The sequence below is a fragment of the Eschscholzia californica genome, unplaced genomic scaffold (assembly GCF_041429995.1).
Source record: "Eschscholzia californica isolate CP2 unplaced genomic scaffold, dmEscCali1.0.p SCAF_1, whole genome shotgun sequence".
Taxonomy (NCBI): Eukaryota; Viridiplantae; Streptophyta; class Magnoliopsida; order Ranunculales; family Papaveraceae; genus Eschscholzia; species Eschscholzia californica.
In genome coordinates, this window is record NW_028238198.1 from 8,153,049 (window position 1) to 8,174,696 (window position 21,648).

At 36.2% G+C, this 21,648-nt stretch overlaps 2 protein-coding genes across 5 annotated transcripts; both read left to right on the forward strand.

Moving 5' to 3' along the window:
• The first annotated feature begins 1,054 nt into the window (after positions 1-1,054).
• Positions 1,055-10,859, forward strand: LOC147563804 (katanin p80 WD40 repeat-containing subunit B1 homolog KTN80.4-like). Of its 3 annotated transcripts, none has more exons than XM_086640797.1 (19): positions 1,055-1,417; positions 1,624-1,792; positions 1,988-2,118; positions 2,372-2,489; positions 2,616-2,842; positions 3,031-3,133; positions 5,477-5,547; positions 5,770-5,844; positions 5,933-6,076; positions 6,198-6,432; positions 6,526-7,008; positions 7,558-7,617; positions 7,700-7,821; positions 8,585-8,710; positions 9,339-9,413; positions 9,499-9,611; positions 9,886-10,002; positions 10,123-10,191; positions 10,281-10,859. In XM_086640797.1, exons 2-19 carry the CDS (start codon positions 1,765-1,767, stop codon positions 10,342-10,344), a joined length of 2,361 nt encoding a protein of 786 aa, XP_086496923.1. In that variant the 5' UTR covers positions 1,055-1,417; positions 1,624-1,764; the 3' UTR covers positions 10,345-10,859. The 3 variants fall into 3 exon arrangements, with proteins under 3 accessions (XP_086496923.1, XP_086496909.1, XP_086496916.1); XM_086640783.1 differs by having other exon boundaries at positions 1,078-1,417; positions 1,593-1,792; XM_086640790.1 differs by having other exon boundaries at positions 1,088-1,417; positions 1,596-1,792.
• Positions 10,860-13,037: 2,178 nt separating this feature from the next.
• LOC147563805 (uncharacterized) lies at positions 13,038-21,124 on the forward strand. Of its 2 annotated transcripts, none has more exons than XM_086640769.1 (13): positions 13,038-13,451; positions 13,555-13,587; positions 13,697-13,831; positions 13,972-14,055; positions 14,264-14,382; positions 14,596-14,697; positions 15,303-15,419; positions 15,513-15,578; positions 16,186-16,252; positions 17,010-17,063; positions 18,586-18,675; positions 19,623-19,655; positions 19,760-21,124. In XM_086640769.1, the coding sequence occupies exons 1-13, from the start codon at positions 13,344-13,346 to the stop codon at positions 19,874-19,876; spliced, it is 1,125 nt and encodes a 374-aa protein (XP_086496895.1). In that variant the 5' UTR covers positions 13,038-13,343; the 3' UTR covers positions 19,877-21,124. The 2 variants fall into 2 exon arrangements, with proteins under 2 accessions (XP_086496895.1, XP_086496903.1); XM_086640777.1 differs by having other exon boundaries at positions 13,066-13,451; positions 13,555-13,591.
• The last annotated feature ends 524 nt before the right edge of the window (positions 21,125-21,648 follow it).

Genomic DNA, 21,648 nt, shown 5'->3' on the forward strand with positions numbered 1-21,648 from the left:
GACTTCCACTTTGTTGTGTGGAGGTCTAGGCAGACGGTCTGCCTAGACTTACAACATCTCCAATGCAAAACTCAAAAGAAACTCTATAAATCCTATGTGTCGAGCTTCAAATGTCAATCTCTAATTTTTCTCTTTCTTATTTGTCAAGATTGAAATCCTCTATTCGAAGGATTTCTCCAATGCAACACTCTAAAACTCCAAAAATTGCTTATGTGGCATTTTTTTGATTAAAATATATGAAAATGTTGAGTTGGCATTTAGAGATATCTCAAGAGGACACTCTAGAAATGGAGTGTCCTCTTAAAACATCTCCATTCCACCCTCTACACGTCATCTTGGAGATTTGAATTGAGTTTTGCATTGGAGATGAATTTTAAGATAAAACTTTAAAAGTCCTACGTGACACTCCGAATTTCAAAGATTGAGATTTGCATTGGAGATGCTCTTATTGTAAATGTATTATAGTTAATCACAATGTTTTACACGACCAGATGGCTATCTACACAAAATTTAGATTAATTACAGTTGAAATGAATATTAATTGACTTTTTTTTTTAAAGGGCACACTGAGAAGAGACTTAAACCAAAAAGAAAACAATAAATAGTGCTCCTTTTGAATAAGGTAAGCAGGGCACCCTATATAAAATAAATATCATACCCTAATGTGGGTTAGCCCTTTGTCCTACACGACTACAAAAATTAAATTTTGGTGTTAAAAACAAACTTTTTTTTTTGTTAAGATTGTTAAAATACAAACTTGCCAACATATATAAATTCAGAAATGAGGAAACAAAATAGTTAGTCGAGATTAGGAGTAGATATTATTTACTTTATTATTGTGGATCCAAACAAAGTTGGACTAACCTAAATTAAATGGAGTAAAATCGAGTACGTTGAAAATCACTCAATCAACTGTCTATAGATTAAAGAAAGTTCCACCTAATTCGATGTAGACAATTCTAAAACCATCGACACGATAAATCAAATTCATCAGATTAAACTAAAATGTTAATCCATCTTTAGTGACCCCCTTAGAAAAACCCAAATATTTAACGTTAAAAGATCTAAAACCAAAATAAACAAACTTGGGTTTTATTTTGAAAATAATTTTATTTTTGGATTTTATAAAAAAATCTCATTTTTCTTAAGAAAACCTCTTCCCCCCCTCTCTCTCTCTCTCTCTCTCTCAAGTTTGAGGGTTCTTCCTGAGTAGAAACTACAAAGGGCATTACATCACAATCTCGGGTCCCACTCACCTACTATTTTACCCTTTCAATTTCTTCTACATTTTTTGATCTATTTTACTTATTCAATCTAACCCCTCTCTCTTTCTCTGTTTTTTTTTCAATTTCAAAATCAAGAACTACCCAAACACCACTAATCTCTAACTTTTACCCAGAATGTGATTCATGACATGGTTAGTCACTCCACTACTCTCTCTCTCTCTCTCTAGTTTTTTCCATTAGTAAATTAGGTTTAAGTTAACCCATTCAGTAGTAGATAATATCTTTGTGTTTTTAGCTGGTAAAAAAGAAATCATTATTAGTAATGGTAGATGTAATGTGTATTTTTTTATTTTTTTCTCTCTCTAGAAGATCTGAACCCATTTGAAACGAAGAACAGAGAATCATAGAGATAGAAAGATGTTAAAGATTGTAAGGGAGATCTGGGTTTTTCATAACTTAGCATGGAAAACAATCAACTGAAGACGGAGATATTAGGGTTTCATTTTCGACTTCATTTCTCTTTGACATTATCGTTTTAATGACTACCAAGCGTGCTTATAAGCTACGTATCCTTTTGTTCTTCTTGGGTTTTCTAGGGTTTGTGTTTTTTTTTTAATGTTCCAGCTCTATTGTAGAAAATGATGATTTTTTCCCCAAATTTGTTAATTTTTGGTTGATGGGTTATTATTTAATTTTGAATATGGAATAGTTTGATTTGGTTATTTTTTTGCCTTAACCATTGCTTGATGATGGCGATCTAGAGGAGTTTGTAGCACATGCTTCTAATGTGAATTGCCTTAAGATTGGAAGAAAGACATCTAGGGTTCTTGTTACTGGAGGAGAAGATCACAAGGTTAACCTATGGGCTATTGGCAAACCCAATGCCATTTTGGTGAGTTTTTCACTTTATTTATCTCTGCTTTGAATTATTAGCCTCTTATCTCTACTTTCCTTTACTGTATTTTCCTAATTCATGCAACTATAGCAGTAGAATCGACAAATTTGTAGACTTGCCAAACAATTACACGATACCGTTTGGTTCTTAGCAAGAGTGGACTTGTAGATTTATCACGTGCTTACTGCATATACTATTATAGTCAGTCACAGAATATGGTTGATCTAACCTGCAAGTGTCGTGTTATCAGAGTCTATCTGGTCATACAAGTGCTATTGAGTCGGTTAGTTTTGATTCTTCTGAAGTGGTGGTGGCTGCTGGAGCAGCAAGTGGTACAATTAAGCTATGGGATCTAGAGGAAGCGAAGAGTATGCATACTCATTACTACCCTCATTTGATTTTTCATTCTGTTAAACAATATGGAATCAAACAGGTTAAGGTGTTCTGAGAATGTTCTGTTGCAATTGTTTGTTTCCCTATTCTGGGGTCTGCAGTTGTTCGCACGCTTACAGGTCACAGATCGAACTGCATTTCGGTAGACTTCCATCCATTTGGGGAGTTTTTTGCTTCTGGGTCTTTGGATACAAATCTCAAGATATGGGATATTAGAAGAAAGGGGTGTATTCACACCTACAAGGGCCACACACGTGGTGTCACTGCCATTAGATTTACCCCAGATGGCCGTTGGGTTGTTTCTGGTGGAGAAGACAACACAGTCAAGGTGTGGGAACATGAACTCACTATTTAATATTCATTGATCGAATACTTCGGTTACATTTTAAAATATTTAGAAACAATAATTTTGACAATGAGACACGAAAAGAGTACAAGTGTACTTTTTTAGGCTCATCGTGTTTACCTGTTTTAATTGTTCTCTCATGGTTATGGAATTATCTCACTCTTTTACAGCTGTGGGATCTTACTGCTGGAAAGCTATTACACGATTTCAAGTGTCACGAGGGTCAGATTCAGTGTATAGATATTCATCCCCATGAATTGCTTCTGGCAACAGGTTAGAAATCCTTCTATTTCTTCACTGAGTTGCAGCGCTTGATTTTGTGCAAGTGTACACAAGATGTACATACAATATTCTGCATAGGCACATAAATATAATCATGTTGGCTGAATCTTCTATAGAGACTTCACTAACATGTCATCACTTGATTATCAAAACTTAGTATCAAAGTATCAACTCAAAACTACTAAATTTAGTTCTAGGAGCTGAGGACTGTTTTTAGAGGTAAGATTCTTGAAGATTGCAAGTTATGACCTCTTTAGATACGTTCTAATAACTTTAACAAAAATAATCCTCATCTGTGAGAAGCGGAACTCCATGATATCATAGATATGAGTTGTTTTAGTTTCTCCCCGTGTTTTTATCTTAGTTTTGTTTGTTGAATTGGCTTCTTCAACTTACATAGAGCTTGATGTATTCTTGGCATTTGCAATATATCCAGTCACAGTTTCAAAGAGAAAAATGTAGAACAAATAAATTTAGCAGCCAAAGTCACTCGAATAACCAATGCAAACACACATACGCCAGTGACCAGAGTAAAAAAAAAATGTCCTCTCTGTGTTGAATTGGCTTCTTCAACTTACATAGAGCTTGATGTATTCTTGGCATTTGCAATATATTCAGTCACAGTTTCAAAGAGAAAAATGTAGAACAAATAAATTTAGCAGCCAAAGTCACTCGAATAACCAATGCAAACACACATACGCCAGTGACCAGAGTAAAAAAAAAATGTCCTCTCTGTGTACATATTCCCGGAGCTGTTAAACTTGCCCTCTCTGTGTTGAATTGGCTTCTTCAACTTACATAGAGCTTGATGTATTCTTGGCATTTGCAATATATTCAGTCACAGTTTCAAAGAGAAAAATGTTGAACAAATAAATTTAGCAGCCAAAGTCACTCGAATAACCAATGCAAACACACATACACCAGTGACCAGAGTAAAAAAAAAATGTCCTCTCTGTGTACATATTCCCGGAGCTGTTAAACTTGCCCCCCCCCTCTCTCTCTCTTATGCGACCTTACAGGTACAACAATGACATAGCAAATGGTGCTAGAGAATTTAACTGCATACAACAAAACTTTGTGATTTAGGGCTTCATCGTTTTCCCATCTTTCTTTATCTCTATTTTTTTTAAAGTCTCTCTAATCTTTAAAAGAATGAGAAAAGGTAGCAAAAAGTTTCAGCCAATTAACTCGCCGAGTCAACTGAGTTGGACTTGGTTGTTGACTAGTCCGAGTTCCCGGAGTTATTCGCTGAAACCCACTCGGTGGATCGTTCATGGGTCGCCTAGGGCCACCCCTAGCCGATACCAGAGTAACTTGGCCGACCAACCAAGTTTAACTGCTGAGCATATTCTCTTATATGTAATTAAACTGAATCCTTTTCCTGGTGGTCCTTTTCTGAAAGTTTGAATATATTGAGAATTTGAGAAAAGGGGATGTCCTGTAATAACCAGATGATATAAACAATGGACTATCTGAAATAGAAAGAAAAGAGGTACAACAATTCGATTTACATATTATAAATTAAAGTTTCCCAATTCAGAATGAAATCTTTTATAAAATAAGACCTTTTTTTATATAATATAAAACTTTAGGGTACTCTTTCTCGTGAGTCCAGTAAAACGATATCCCTTGAATTTCCATTTTCAATCTGTCAAAGTCCATTTTTTTTTATATTATGGATCGCCTCATTTCTTGCTTCCAAAGCAGTCCAAAGTAGTAATGAGGTGGGTCTGTCATATATCTTGGCCTCTTTTGGGAATGTAAAATGATCAAGCGATAAGAAAGTTGACTCAGTAGAACCTGGAATCCCCCCAGATGAAGCTGAAAGAAGCTGCCAAGAAATCTCAATTCCCATACCGAGGGGCAATGGGTGAAGATCTAGTGGCTGCTTCCAACAGGTTGACAATCTAAGACTTTCATATGCATCCCAAAGTCACTAGAGCCTAAAAGGCTAAAACATCAATGAAAGTAGATCCAACTGTGAGGTCTTCTTGGTCAGTGTAAAGTAAAAAAGAATGGTTTGGTAACAAGTAAGAAGTCTGACCCTAAGATCCTATTTATCATTATTACAGGATTTTTCCACTGGTTGGGAATGCAAGATTTACTTATGCTGCTATTTCGTTAAGGCGTGAACGACCAAACCTACTGGACCTAATTGTAGGGTTTCTTTAGTCAAGTGAAGGCAAATAGATGGATCAGCTTTCAGTAGTTTTTCCCGGATGACCTAAGAGGCCCCTTAGACCCCTACTAACAGAAAATCCTGACATAATATATAATTTTTTAAACTCCTAATATACTCAAACTGCATTACTTATGTATATCTGACTTGTACAGGTTCAGCTGATAGAACTGTTAAATACTGGGATCTTGAAACTTTTGAGCTGATTGGTTCAGCTGGACCTGAGGTATCTACAAACTTATGGCTTTTTAATCTAGCTTGTAGCATTCGAAGTCTTAAACTTTACAAATAAATTTCATACCCTCTTCTGTAGGGTACAAAGAACTGATGTCTCTTACGAACTTCCACAGTAGTTGCGTTTAGTATAAGCTTATCTATAGAGAAAGGCTCTAAACTCTCTTCTGTAGAAACTGAACTAGTTCTATTGACTTCTTCATTTATTGCTTAGGCCACTGGAGTGCGTTCTATCACATTTAATCCTGATGGGAGGACCCTGCTTTGTGGATTGCAAGAAAATCTGAAGGTATGATTGAGTTTGATTCTTAGAATGTGCAGGATAAAGACATGGTTCTTTTTTCTCACTAATCATCTAATGTTTTTCTTTATCTTAGGTGTTTTCTTGGGAACCAATGAGATGTCATGATTCTGTAGATGTCGGTTGGTCTAGATTGTCAGATTTAAACATTCATGAGGGGAAACTTCTCGGCTGCTCATACAATCAAAGTTGCGTTGGAGTGTGGGTCGTTGACATCTCGGTATCTGTCATCTTCCTCATATGCAAGCATCTTTTTGTGTTGTCTTGGCCTTTTACTATATTGGTGTTTTTTAATTTCCTTATGAACTTTGGGATGTAAAATTTGAGCTCTTGCACTGCAGAGAATAGAGCCATATTCAGTTCCCACTGTTACTCGGTCAGATGGTCTTCAAGAATCCAAATCTACTTCAAGTGGGAATTTATCTGTACTAACAGAGAACAGTGTGAAGAGTAGCATTGGTAGACTGTCAATTTCACAAAAGTCTGATCCCATAGTCAAGGAGACCAAAACATTGGGAAGGCTGTCGGTGTCGCAAACTTCAGATTCTATAGCAAAAGAGTCTAAACCTCTGACATGTATGCTTGCTCTCTAGTTAGATCTTGTTTGTTCTTGACCTCCTGATCATTGCAGATTTTGAATACATTCTTTTCTCTCTTTACTGGTTAAAGCATCAGGAAGTGTCCCTGGTACTCCTCAAAGAGTGGCACCGAGTACTGGTCCAAGGTCAATGACAGGCATTTCGAAGAGGAGCACAGCGAGAGCCCATTCACCCAGTATTCAGATTTTCACCAAGGATGTAATGCCTGTTGTTGTTCCCAGAAACAGTTCAAGACCGGAGCAAGGAGCTGATTCCAGAAAAGAAACTAGTGCAAGTGGAAGAACAGTTCCACTCTCCATGCAGGGGAAAGTTAATGATTTTCCGAAGCTGACAAATAGCAGAGAGGACTCTGAAAGGCCAAATTCTTCTGCTGAGTCTGGAACAGTTCCACCAAGTGAATCTACAGATCAGAATTTTACTTCTGCAGCTGATGGTTTGAATTCAGCCAATCCAATGGCTGAAAGAAATATGATGGACTCGAGATACGTTGGGCCGGGGAGGCTCAGAATGAATTCCACGATGGACCCACCTTCAAGTTACTCGCATGAGAATTGTACGTTTTAACTTTTCACAAGTTTAATCTTTCGCGCAATTTATGATTGCTTGTGTTGGCTAGGATTACGTCGGCTTGTCTCACTAGTGTTTCATGTTGAGATTTTTAGCCTATCTTATTTGCTGATTTTCATTGAAGATTTCAAATTATTGAAATCTTAACTTATTTGCACATTCTTATCTTTTTTCCAAGAAATATAGACCCACTTTTGGGTTGAATTTTGGATTGTACTATTATAGGGTGACTGAAGTGTTTCCTTGCATGTGGGTTGTCCGAATGTATTTTTATTAGAGGAAATTCATGTATCTGTGTGAACTACTAATTACTTGGAGATTGTTTACTTAATACTTGCGTCACACGAAAATTAGTCATGTTATCCTTAGGTTCATTCTTTCATAAGACTTGATAGACTTTGTTGAAAATTCTTTACTGATATTTACATAAGAAATCTACAGTCTACGATAATCGACTTCCCCCTAATAGGTATGTGTTGGTGGGGTATTTATGTTATCACAGTACAAAATTAAGTGCATATAATCTATGTTTCAGATGACGTTCGGATGCAAAAATCAAGCAGGGACATTTGTTCTGTAGAAGTCCCAAAAGGAGGTAAGTTCTTTCTTCCTCTTTTGTTGATGATAATGGGATATTTTTTAGAATATGAATCAGGCATTATTATTGAATAAAATAGGAAGGACACGGTCACTCGTGTCAAACTGGGAAAGGAAAGAAAGGTCACCTAGCTACGAGGCATCTACATCTAGTAATTCTTCTGAGACAGGACCTGCTGCAAACACACCCTCATTTAATCAGGTACTGTATTCTTCATTCTGTTATCTGATACAATGTTTATGTAGCTGTTTCTGTTTTTTGACTTCAGTTCCAATTTATTACTCCGCTCTCTAAGAGATGAGATGAATGACAAATAGTAGCTAGTAATATCTGATGCCAATTGCATTGTTATTTAACGGGCATGCTGCAAATGCGAGTTAATTTTTTTGTACAACATTCCCCCTTTTGTTTCCTAACTTTTCTTTCAAAAACCAGAATAGGTAAGCCACCTTACTGTCCCTGTTTAGACATGAGAAAATAACAGTCTTCAGATTATATAGTAAGAGACCACGTTCTTGTATATGTGAACTCCCTATAGATTGGTTCAGGTGCTTGATGAGAAAATGTTACGATCAAAGTTACAGGTGCATCAAAGGAATCCCGATGCCTTCCAAAAATCACTTTGGCCGTTATTGAAGAAAATCGTCTTGAAACTTGAGAGTAGGGGTTATGCTCTATCACTTCATTGAGGCTTTCTGTTGCCTTTGAACACAGTCGGTCACCTACTCACCTCTGTACCCACACTAGCCCGGGAAATGCATATCTGCTAAATTCAAATGTTAAAGGTTTACAAAGTATAAAGATTTACTAATTCTTTTGCGTTCAGACTCAGAAATGATAAATCCTTCTGTTTGCCTTGATATCTCTCTATGTTCTTCAATCTCTTTATTTTTAAAATTTTTACTTTTGTGATGATTTTTAGTAACCACACAAATCATAACATTTGCTTCATTGCATTGATCAGAGAGGGCGTCCTTCATTCTCTGAAAAGGAAACTGTGTCTGCTAGTGATGAGGATGCTATTGCAGATCTGATGGAACAACATGATCAATTCTCAAGTTTGATGCAATCTCGCTTAACCAAAATACAGGTATTTCCCTATCAAAACCTTGGTGATATTCTAAATGTCAACGAGGCTACTCCAAGTCTCCAACTAGAACTAAGGTTCCGTATTTGCCGAATTTGTATTTTGCTCTTGGTAAAAAAATTCCTTTCTAAGCTGATGACTTAACAATGAAATGGCAAAAAGAAACAAAAAGTAACTTTGTTAGTTGGTGATTATGATGGATATAATTTGAAGGATCAACTTTCAAAATGTAGAAATCCTTATAACACTCGGTCAATACACTATTTGTGTCCAAATTTCAAAAAAATACACTACTTGTGTCCAACTTCTAAAAAAAATACTCTATTTGTGTCCGGCCACAGAAAATTTATAAACAACGAAAGGGAAAACAGATGTTATAAAACTGTTGCTGTCTAGAGGGGATTTAAAGGTTCTCTTCTCTAAATGTTAGATTTTGGAAATTCGATTGTGTACTATTTAACTTTTGTAGTATTAAACTTCTGAAATCAGTTTAATACTTCTCATATTGAAGGCAAGATCCTTCTCTCCCAAAACTAGATATTACAGACGTTGCAGCTCCTGTAGGCAGGGGTTTGTGGTTGGGAACTTGAGATATCTGCTTAAGGCTAACTATCTTATATAACGTTTGCAGATAATTCGCAGATATTTGGATAGAAGTGATCTTAAAGGAGCTATAAGTGCAATGGAAAAGATGGGTGATCATGCGGTAAGTCTTGCATCAAGGAAGTTAATTACACAATTTCATCGGAACCTTTATGTGTATTTTTTTTTTCGGTTTTCTCCAATTGCAGGTTCTTGCTGATGTCATCAGCATTTTGGAACAGAAAGTTGATGCTATCACACTGGAAACATGCACATGCCTTTTACCTGTCTTAACAAGCCTTCTGGAAAGCAAGATGGATAGGTAAACATAGAGTTGTTTTACTACTTTTTTGAAGCTTATATAATATCCTATCCCACCTGCAAAATTTGGGATTGCACTTTAGTATAAAAAAAGGTGACGAGGAATGGATTGTGATCTTTAGACGCCCAATGTTCCTTATAAGTACAAAGCTCTTACTACCCATTGATTACCATCTAAGGGTTTAGATTTTGATAACAAATTTTGAGTTGTTTGTAGTTAAGTGACTGTTGAAATTGCGACTATGTGAGTGATAATTTCTTTTTTCTTCATTCAGGCATTTAAGCATATCTCTGGGAATGTTGGTGAAGTTAATTAGAATATTTGGTTCAGTGATTCATTCAACAGTGTCTGCATCTTCACCTGTCGGTGTAGACCTTCAAGCAGAAGAAAGGTTGCTAGTCTTTGCTCTCTCTCTCTCTCTCTCTCTCTCTCTCTCTCTCTCTCTCTCTCTCTCTCTCTCTCTCTACAATCTGATTATTGATTGCGGGGGGTGTACTTCTTGCTGTTACAGGTTGGAGCGTTGCAATCTATGTTTTATCGAGCTTCAAAAAGTCAAGCGTTTCCTTCCTTCCCTTACGAGGTTGGACATTGTCGACTTCCCAGGTTTACCTTTGTCAATGTTACTCAGTTTTCAATAGACTTACACAACTATGGTTTATTTTTCAACAGAAAGGGAGGGACAGTATCGAAGTCAGCTCAGGAGCTAAACTTAGCTCTTCAGGAGATCTTATGAGCTAACTAAATGACTAATATACATACTGAAACCAAATTCTTTTGGCCTTCTTCCTCCACTCTAATGATGGAACTGGTCTTGTTGCTTCCGACGAGCAAGTTCCTCGTGAATACTTTTGCCATCGACTCTCTCTCTCTCTCTATACATCCGAAGCGAGTCAACTAATTACTTTACCGAGTGAGAAAGAAGGCTACTATCCACGGCGATGTACCTCTAATGTTGCAGTCCGAACCGTCCACCTTGATATGGAGCTGAGTCAAAATTCGTGACAGTGCCATACCTCTAACCAACATTTCCTTTTTTTTTCTTTCATTTCTCTTTCATTATATCAGTTTGTACCTTCTGGTTGTATCAAGTTTAATGGTTATATATTTGTGATTTTTTTTTGGCTGAGTTTAATGTATTTTTTGTGTCAAATTGATTAGAGAGATTTGTAAGAATTGGGCTTTTGATTGGTTTATATTTGGTGGAATATGGGAAGTTTCTTGGATTGGTAACTGAGTTTACCTTTTTAATGCTGGGCGATTGAGCTTTTTTTTTTTTTCTTTTGAGAAGTCGTTACAAGGCAATTGATACATCGAAACAATGTGATAAGTATGATAACTGCTGAAAATACTACAAGGTAATTGATACATCGAAACGATCTGAAAAATTGTATTGCAGTGTATATGCATTGACCAGCGGTTGGCATTGAGCTTATTTTTTAGATTTACTGATTTTGACAAAAACACATGAGTTGTGTTTTTTTGAAGAATCGTGACTATCAAAAATAATTATTATACAATATAATTCCTAGTAGTCATTCCATCTTGCTTTATTATTGGATTTAGTCGGATAATATGATCAGTAAAGATTGATATCTTGTCAATTACTAATTAGGGTTGAGGGGGGTGAGTTCAAAAAGTTTTTTTGTAATATTTATCCCAAGTATCTATAATCTATGGGAGGCAGTTTTCTTTTGAAAGCTTTTAAAATAACATAAACCCGATAAATCTAGGGTAGATTTGACTTGTCGTTATTAGTGTTTGTCATGATACGCTAAAAGAACATTTTTTTATTCTTACACTTTTTCATTCTTTAGCAAATTCATCTGTGACACTTCAAAAAACAAATATCTTGTGTAACAAATTCAAGCACATGACTGAATAATATTGATGGAGGCCAAATTTGTTGTACCAACTCATGGTGGATCTTCAACAAAAAAAAAAACTCATGGTGGATCATTTTCGGTGTTCAAGTTTGTATTACCATCTCACGATGGATCAAGTTGGATTTGAACCAACATTGACATATTGCCAACGAATTTACAGTGTGTCCCCATTAACCACTCGGACATTGAATCAGAGAGAATCCATTTGAGACTTATGGATAATCCAAGATCAAGGATTAGACCAGTCAGAAATGATTCAAGAAATTTTATCGGATTCGTTTCAGTCCATTACTATTAGCATATGGCTCTAAAGATCATTCTAAAATCTTTTGAAGTCAAACCAAACATATGCTAAAATTATAAAAAAATTCCACTTAAAAAACGTGAAAAAGTATAGAGTTTGGTTAGATGGTTGTGGTTATGCAGTTCGTGTTTCTTTTTTTTTTTTTTGAACTAATGCAGTTCGTGTTTCTTGATAAAAGGAATTTTATAGAGGCATGCAATTTTTCAGATTTCATGATAACTGAAAGGGAAGTTTTATAGGGCCTCCCCAATTTTGTTAAAAGGCCTCCCCATGAACCATTTTACTTGGTAAATTATCATTGAGGGGGTCCTTTTAAGAAAAATGAGGGGACCCTATAAAATCTCCTTAACTGAAATATCTAAGAGGCTTTCATTTTGAAACTATTTGATCATTCTTTTTGTAGAAAACACTCTCGTCTTGTCTTATTTTGTATTTTCATCCTCACCACCTCTAACCGCTATCGTTGTAGAAAATATTAGTTGCTAGCAATAAGAGATGAGTATGATGAAGCAAAGAGAAAGAAACAGTTAGATTATAAAATAATTTATACTCCCTAAAATTAGATTACTTTTTGGGAGCATAAAATTGACTAAGGTCAACCTCCTTTGACCCAAAGCAAGGCTTCGACAAAGATTGACCCGTCCTTAATCCAAAATAAGGCTTCGGAGTCAGATCAGTCTGAGAAGCTTCGGACTGATCCCGCCCGAGGTTTCGAGCCCTTAGCCGCTCCAAATAAGTTAGATAACTTTTGTTTTGCGTTGAAATAAGGGTTATTTCTCTAATGGCACCCTACTTTGTGACCAGCTTCCCGCGTAGCCCCCACTTTACGAGAAATACTCATATGGTCCCCTTCTGTTATAACACAGTTACTCTCTCTTTCTTCCATTTCTTTTCTCTCACCTCCAACATGTTTTCTCTCTGCCACCTCGTTAAAATCAGCCACCTCATCCACTCCTTCAGTGAAGAACAGACCGGAGGTCATATGGAAGAGAGAGAGTAACGGTGTTATAACGGAAGGGGGTCATATGGGTATTTTTCGTAAAGTGGGAGGTCAGGCGGGAAGCTGGTCACAAAGTAGGGGGCCATTAGGGAAATAACCCTTGAAATAATTAGATCAAATTAGATTGATTAGCCGTTAGAAGGAAGAAACCTAAGTAAGTTGCGGGCCTGCGCGGTGTAACGTTAGAATCGGGAACTCGACCCCATTAGCTCAAGAGGTCCCACATAAATTAGACATTTGTCAAAAATAGGTTTCACAAAAAAAAACACAGATTACCCGGTCGTTTCTCTCTTTTCCCCTTGTCCTTCTCTCTCTCTCTCTTCTCTTCTCTTCTCTTTCTCTCTCTACTTTCAGCACTCACCAGCTTCTCCTCTTTCTCTCTCTACTTTCCAAACTTTCTTGATGGAACTGGAAGAAAACCTAAGAAAAGAAATGATATGTACTTGATGACTGTTTGATTTTTAGGTCTAAGAAGATGGAGTAGAAATTTCTATATTTCTTGAAACTTTTCTTTTTTTGTCTGTCTCTTTGTCTGGGAGCTAGAAATGGAACCAAGAAAAGTAATGAAAGCTAGGGCTTCATTTATACTCTTCATTTTCCTCATCTTTGTTGTCATTTTAGTCACTACAAAACTTCACTTTGAAAGCATCAAGGTATACAGTATTTGCTTTTCTAATTCAAGAAAGAATCTCATCATTTACTCGTTTTCTTGTAAAATTAATGACCTAATTTCATCTTCTTCTTGTTCTTCTTCAGATGGATAGCGGATGGTACTCTGATTCAACTATGGTGGGTAAGCTGACTGTTATCTTTTTGTATGATCATTATTGGATTTGATTAGGTTATGTTTAAATAGCAATAGGAAATGGAAAATGTGAGTTCTTTATGTTTGTTTCAGGGGCAAATGGAAATAGGTTTAGAAGATAACCATGGACATGCTTCGTCCAATTATGGTTATTTACCTAGGGGGATTGTTTCATCCACTTCTGATTTGGAAATGAAACCACTCTGGCAAAGGGATCCCAAGTTCCAAGTAATCTACATTCTTATCTTTTTAATTAACTGCATTACTAGATAATTTCCAAATCGAGGCGAAGATTTCGGGTTAATTTTAGGAGTTTTGTTACTTACTAACTGTTTTATTGTATTATGTTTACATCTATCTGTTTATAGAGTAGCACTTCAAGGTACATTGCTCTCTTGGCAGTCCCTGTTGGTCTTAAGCAAAAGAAAAATGTCGACCTCTTAGTCCAAAAGGTACTTGTGTATCCTGTCTAAAGTTAACCTAATTCAATTTTTTGTCTTCTAGGAATACGAATAACACTAATAACTAACAAAACCCCAACTTTATGTATTCCAATTAGCAGAACTTACTAGCATAACAAACTTGCATCTTCAAACAGTTGTATGTTGGAAATTTTCTTATGTGGCTCGCTAATTTTAGCTTTTCCATTTTCTAGTTCAGTTTCTCTTGGTGAATTGCTCCATTATGCTTTTTCATTATGATGGAAATGTTGACGCGTGGGATGATCTCGAGTGGAGTAAGAAGGCGGTACATGTACTTGCTCATAACCAAACAAAGTGGTAATGCTCTAAATATGTATAGTAGTTATAAAGATTAAAAAGCATCATATATTTCCGAGGAGATAAGATATCTTAGTAGGCTTTAGCCGTTAGTAGACTGGAAGGGAGAACACAAGTAGGGTACTGACAATATTGTGGTGTTTTTCTTACAATACTTGAAAGTCATCTTGTGGCAAATATACTTTTTTATGGAGATGTTTTTTGTGATTTCAGGTGGTTCGCTAAACGCTTTTTACATCCATCTATTGTGTCTAGTTATGATTATATCTTTTTGTGGGATGAAGACTTGGGAGTGGAAAACTTTCACCCTGGAAGGTATGTTTTCGTGTCAGAGGTATTGCTGGAGAAAATGGAATTGATAGTTTTATGAGGCACTACTCAAGCTGTGGCAATGGTCCTCGGACCTCGCCTAGGCAAGCACCTTCACTGATAGCCTAGGGAGTCAGATGAAATTTCTCCTTTACATCCCTTCACGTATTCCATAATCCATAATAATCTTGTATTTACTTCCAAATCTCTATCTATGCCTATTGTAATCACCATCAACATAACATCCAAATATTTATAACAAAACTCAAGGTTAGACAGAAAAAAAAATGTTGTGGACCTCGTGGTCGCCTATCTAACATATTCTGACCAACTTTGAACACATCACCTTGGTAGAATAGGCGGCCGATGCACCTACATAGGATCACAATCAAAGGTGACCAACATTCACTTATTGTATGACAGAGCCACTCCCTTTCATAATCCAACAAGGACAAACTCCTCTGGGGCCTTGATTATTTATGAGTTTCTTGCTTTCTCCCCCACTCCTTGTTCCTCCTTGGTTTTTGTCTCTTTGGTTGGAGCAGCTCTTGCGCTGCTTCGAGTATAACATGTGCTTCCATTTTTGTAGTTCTTTATTTGTGGCTGTTCAGGTTCTTGCAGATAATAATCTCTGAAGGTTTAGAGATTTCTCAGCCTGCTTTGGATCCTGATCAATCAGAAGTACATCACCGTATTACAATGCGCAAGAAGAACAAGAAGCTCCATAGGTAAACATTATAATATGTTTGGTTCCTCTGTTTCCGTGTTTACAATCTTTTCCGGCTGTTCGGATATAGTAACGGTCTCATATTGTTACTTAGGCGAATCTATATGTCTGGAGGAAGTACAAATTGCACCGATGAAAGTACAGGACCTCCATGTACAGGGTAAACTTTTACACTGAATCAAACTATCATAGTTGAAACTTTGTATTTATCAGTCCGTTTTTCTCTCTGCTAGTTATATCTTATGTTCACTAGGGAAGTCTCCACTATCTTTTCTGTTAGTTGTTGATTGAAAATGGTTGATCCTTTTTTTGCTTGACACAATTGGAGATTAACTGCCACATATTTTTTCTAAATCTGCAACTAGCCGCTATAGTAATAGAAATCAAGAACCCTTTGTATCACAAAATACCAAAGAATCCAATTTTCCAACTTACCAAATTGGATCTGGATGTTTAAGGACTCACATTAGAATGCAAAGGTTCATACAATGTCAAGTGCTATTTGAGCCCCTTAATTCAACTGCCTTGACACATTAGAACCTTTTTAATAGGCTCAACAAGTAGAAGAGTTAATTCACTTGTAGCCTTCACCTTTGACCACAGAAAAGTTTGCCAGTCGTTATGGCCTAATTTGGTTTGCTTGAGGTATTGACCGTATCTTGTCGACTGCATTGATGGTGCTAGTGTGCTATGATTCTATATAGGATTAAGTTTATTTCTTTACTTGTTTTAACACCGATAAGATTTACAAGTAATTTGTTCTACAGATGGGTTGAAGGGATGGCACCTGTCTTTTCACGTGCAGCCTGGAATTGTGTGTGGCATCTCATCCAGGTCCGATTTTGAGATTTGAGGTTTTAGTGGATCTTTCACCTTCATAAAAAAAAGTCTGATTGGTACACTATTGATTATTGAAGTTTGGATGTTCTTATTTGTATTCTAGGGACCAGTCTTCTAGTTGTTAGCGGGTGAATATTTTCATTCACCTTACATGGTTTTCACTACCTCATCTATATTTTTGAGCAAGATAAAGAGTTTATATTAAAAAATTTAGAATGTAAAAGTATAAGGATGTGGCCTGAAGGATCATACAGAACAGTGAAATATGAGGAGTGTGGCCTGTTTTGACAGCCTCTCTTTGAATAAGTAGGGTGGGTTATGGTGACGATGAACAGATTCTAAACTCTTTTCTTATTGAACTATATAATATAATAACTTTCTGTTTATATTTCACGTTATTCATCAAGTGATTCAAAGTCATCTTAGTCCTATCTAAACAATAACATGACTTTATTGTAGACTTAGATTATACAATTGGAACCAGTTAAATGAAGTAGGGAAAAAATATGGTAAGATATAAGAGGGAATGACTGAAATTTTTAGTAACATCCGTATTGAGAAATAATAAACTTGTTGGGATGTACTTATTCATTGTAATCTTATAGTTTATTTGATTTTTTATTTTCTCGAAACACTTTCTTCTTCTTGATTCTGTTAACTGTGAGGTGCTTTTACTAAAGAGTTGGGGAGTTCTGGTCATTTCAATCAATTTGAAACTAGTTTGAGTTTTCATGAACTTATTTCTGCGCAGAACGATCTAGTTCATGGTTGGGGTCTGGACATGAAGCTCGGATATTGTGCTCAGGTGAGAGAAAATTTCACTCAAGTTTTTTCCGTAAAAATATGCATAGACACATACGTCAAGGAATGAAACGTCCCGAAATTTCACCGAAATTTCGCGAAACGTTTCCTAAAATGAGATTAGGTGCACGAAATAACACTTACAACTATTTCCTGCATAGTTTCCACCGACATGATCGAATTTTCCACCGAAGTTGTTGGAAATATCGAAATTTCCACAGAAATGATGGAAATTTCGACTGACAGTAGAAATCTAGCAAAAAAACCGGAGAGACTAATACTAGAAACATATCCCTTCCTTCGTCTTTTTTATCTTCATTTCTCTTAGATCTCTCTTGATTTTTATGTTATGTTTTCCATGGTTCTTAAATCTATTTGAATGATTTACGCCTTGACTTAACTGCCTAAATTGATTTTGTCTTAGTAACACCCTGATATAACTGTGTAATTGACGATACATTCTCAAACTAACATAGTTTGTTAACTATTAACTATTATCAGTAAGAATGTTATTGTTTGGGTGTTATAGCCAAGAAGTTATTCAATTTACTCACGGAAGTAATTGTGTAATTGTTAATACTCCTTTAAACTAATAGATAATGTTAAACATCGTTTTTATGCTTCATTATGATTTAATAATCTTGTTATACATAATTGCATCATATTTCTATCGTTTCTGTAGATTTGTAAGATTTCCACACTGACCGAAACATTTCTACGAAACGTTTCCACTTTGGACGGACCGAAATTTCCACCGAAGCCGAAATTTCATTCCTTGACATACGTTAGAAGGTCACACACCCATGCCTGATGTTACTAAAGTAGTTAATGTTTGTGGACCAGTTGCTGTCCTTAAGAATTAACAAGAGAAAGGAAAATGGTATGACATCCGGGAAGTTGAATTTTTGTGCAATTTCCAGAACCCATGCTGTTCCAAAGGATGTGCAGAACAAAATACCCACAGATGAAAGGCTTCTTTCAATGCATTATGCATGGCTAACAAATAGCTGATATTAGTTATGAAAGGCATTATCTTAAGGTTCCTAATTTTACATTTATCTCTAAACAGTGATTGAGACACTTATAGTGGCAAAAAGTGAGACAAATCGCATAAGGGTCCTGATTTTGTTATTTAACTGTTTGAGTATTCTACGTTGGTATCCGAGAGTTAACTTGTTGCAAACATTTTTTTTCCTCTGATGAAACGTCATCAACCCTGATAAACACTCCCTGTTTCCAGTCAAGATGTACATATGTTCTTCCAACTTTCAATACTCTAAATCATTTCTTCCTATGTGCAAGACGCAACACTTCTTGTGCCTTGGTTGGTGAATGTAAATAAACACAGACAATGACCAATGGAAAGACTACCTCTGAATTTCTTTTCTTCTTTTTTCGAATGAATAGAGTATACATCCCTGTATGATTGCCGAGTTGTTAAAAAATTGTTTAGTCTATTGTTCATTCCCGTTTTTATTTCAAGACTTCACAGTCATTCAACTTAGTCAATTAGCTTCTGATTTTAGGGGGACCGGTCAGAGAAAGTTGGTGTGGTTGATAGTGAATACATTGTTCATCAGGGAATACAAACCTTGGGTGCATCACCTCCAAATAAGGTTTGCATATATTTACATTTCTTTAATTATTGATTTATTTCACATTCCCTTGCACAATAACCTTGATTCAGAAGTATACATATTTTTGGAGAGGGAGCCAAATAGGATTCCATCCTTTGCCAGACAATTTCATTTCTTCATTGTTATTGAACAATGTAGTTCTTATTTTCTTATTTCTGGTGAAACATCGTGAAATATATACCGATTATGGAGTAGGAAATAATTCTCTAATGGATTACAACTTCTTATATACACTAGCATCAGTAACTGAAAACTATATAGATGGACGAGGCCTTGTTCAGTAAAAATATAAGATGAGGTAATCTGAAGACAATGGTGGTTGGCTAGCGCACACTAACACATAAGCGAAGGGATCATGAAGAATTATACATATCTCTGGACCCCCAAGGTAAATGTAGATATAGTATATCTATACCCGGACTTGTCTAAACTGTTGGCATACACTTAGTGGCCTATCTATTCAACAGTGATGTACTTTCGTAATTAAGAATGTAATATCCAGTTTCCCTCCACTCATTGCCAATTTGATCTGAGTTGCTGGTCTGATCATAATGGTATCAAAGCGAGAGCTACAAGTGCACGGTGCACCGCGTTACAAACAAAAGAAGACATGCTTTAGGTTCAAAACAGCACAACGACCGAGGGGGTGTGTGAGAATTACTCCACACGACAAAGGATATTCCCATGACCAGGAATACGATATCTAGGTCCTCCCACTCATTGCCAATTGGTTTGAGTTGGATCACCACGAACTTAACAAAATATGCGTGATAAAATTTCTGTTTCAAATTTCCGCCATTGCTTGACAAGTTAAAAAGTTATATATTCTTACCAAATTTCTTATAATAGGTTTTTAAATCCTGAATAAAATTGCATGTTCAGGAACTACTGAAGATGTAAATTGACTTTTTTCTGTCTTTAAACAGGGACCAAGCAGATTCCTCGACTTAAGAACCCATGTAAGCTTCCACTTACCATAACAAATTTCTTATCTTTCCTGGTCACCTATTAACTGATTTTGTGATTCCTTTTCTTTGTGTATCGTTGAACTTTTGAGCTGCAGATCAGAAGACAATCAACATTAGAGCATGTAGAATTTGCGAAGCGATGGAAGCAAGCTGTGAGGGAAGATAAAGACTGGACTGATCCTTTTGAGACTTCACAAGACGAGATATCATAAAGAAAAGGAATACGCCCAATCTATGGTCCGAAAAAGAGCATTCTCATAGTTCCTCGGTTCTTTTCCAATATCTCCAATTGATAGTAATAGGGACTGCTTCTCGAATTCCACGAAAGAATTTCAAGATCCTTGTGAAAAAGCTCACCACATTCTCAACTCGAATCAGTTCAATTGTAACACGATGATGAAGAATTCTCGATGTAAGAATACCCACAGTGGAAAGAAATGAAGTCGATGATTTAGCTGCCAATTTTGTAATTTGCTTTTGGTCTTTGTTCATAATCTAGATATTGATTACCTTTATATCAGTTTCCTCAGAGATGTAGTTGTCTTGTATTCCATTCATATTATCAAGGTAAAAGAAGGTATTGTTTTTATGCTCCTCTTGTGGGCATCATTGTTAAATCTGTTTTAACAGGAAAGTTCTTTTTTCTGCTTATAAAGTAACTTAATGATTTTGGAGATACATTTTTCGTGTTGGTCAACATCCGGAAAGACGAAATCAGTTACAGAAACTTCAGAAGGTCGAATTCACATTTCTGCAATATCAAGAGCAGGTACATGATACATACTCGGTTATGTTATTCGATCTTTGTTTATTGAAATGATATTACCTAACTACTTAAAAGTCAAACAAATGCTAATTGGGTCTAAACTGTTTCATGAGTTTGTGAATTAGCAGTAAGCAATGCACTTCTTGCAGTCAAAGATACATTGGCCTGGGAAATGGTAGATTCCGAAACGATCAGGTGAATTGATGCTCCAGCATTTCTTCGGGCATACCAACTTCTTGAAGCAGCGTGGGCAAATCTTGAAAATCCTCCGCGTTCCATCGAATCTACGGAACTTTGTCTTAGCATCACCAACCAGTAAAGTTGAAGTGGTGGGGTTATTCTTGCTATGGACATTGTTGGTGCTGATCATTCCCCTTTCGATCCCAACTGGAGTTCGAAACCTGTCATTCTTGCCTGTTAGAATTTCGTCGGTTGATGAAGGCGTTGATGGCATCGGAGTGTTAGCATCGGCTACGACAGTTACCAGCAGAACCATGAGTAAGAAATAAGAGGTAATTCTCATCCTTACTGTACTAAGAGTTATCTTCGTCTCTTTCTCTCTCTTTTTTGTCTCTCCCTTTGGTGTGTTTGGAGATGGGAGTGAGAATATGGTTATATAGATAGCGACGAAGTTTAAGGTGAAATACTTGTGGTTTAACTGCAACTCAAAAATGGAATGAATGTGGTTAGTGCATGACATTAACCTCCATTTTTTGCTTCAAGCTAAAACATTTGAAATTAGAGTTGGGCTTGGGCCATAGTAAGCTTTCAGGAAAGGTAAGTTCTACAGGCACCAGTTTCGCTGTAGGCAAGCAAGTTTGGCACCTCCACTAATACTTAAATGTCTATAAGCACTTCCAATTCTAATCCACCAAAAGGAGAAATAGAGAAAAATGTTTTAATAGAAAATGAATGATGTTCTTTTTTTTTTTTTGTTAAACTAAATGATATGAATGATATTCTGATAGAAAGTTAAAATCAGATAAAAAAGAGAAGCTGTTCCAAGAAGTTAATATGAAGACTGATAAAGTAAAGCGAAGAAAAAAAAAAGTACCACTTTTGGTGCATTCAACCAAAATGGTTCTACGTCTTCATTTTCTAAAAAAGTTAATTCGAAAGAAGGCAAACATAAGTACCAGTAACGATGGGTATTTAATAAAAGTAATACTAATATATAATTAGGGTTCGAATTGTAGTTCAATGCATATCTACAAGTTT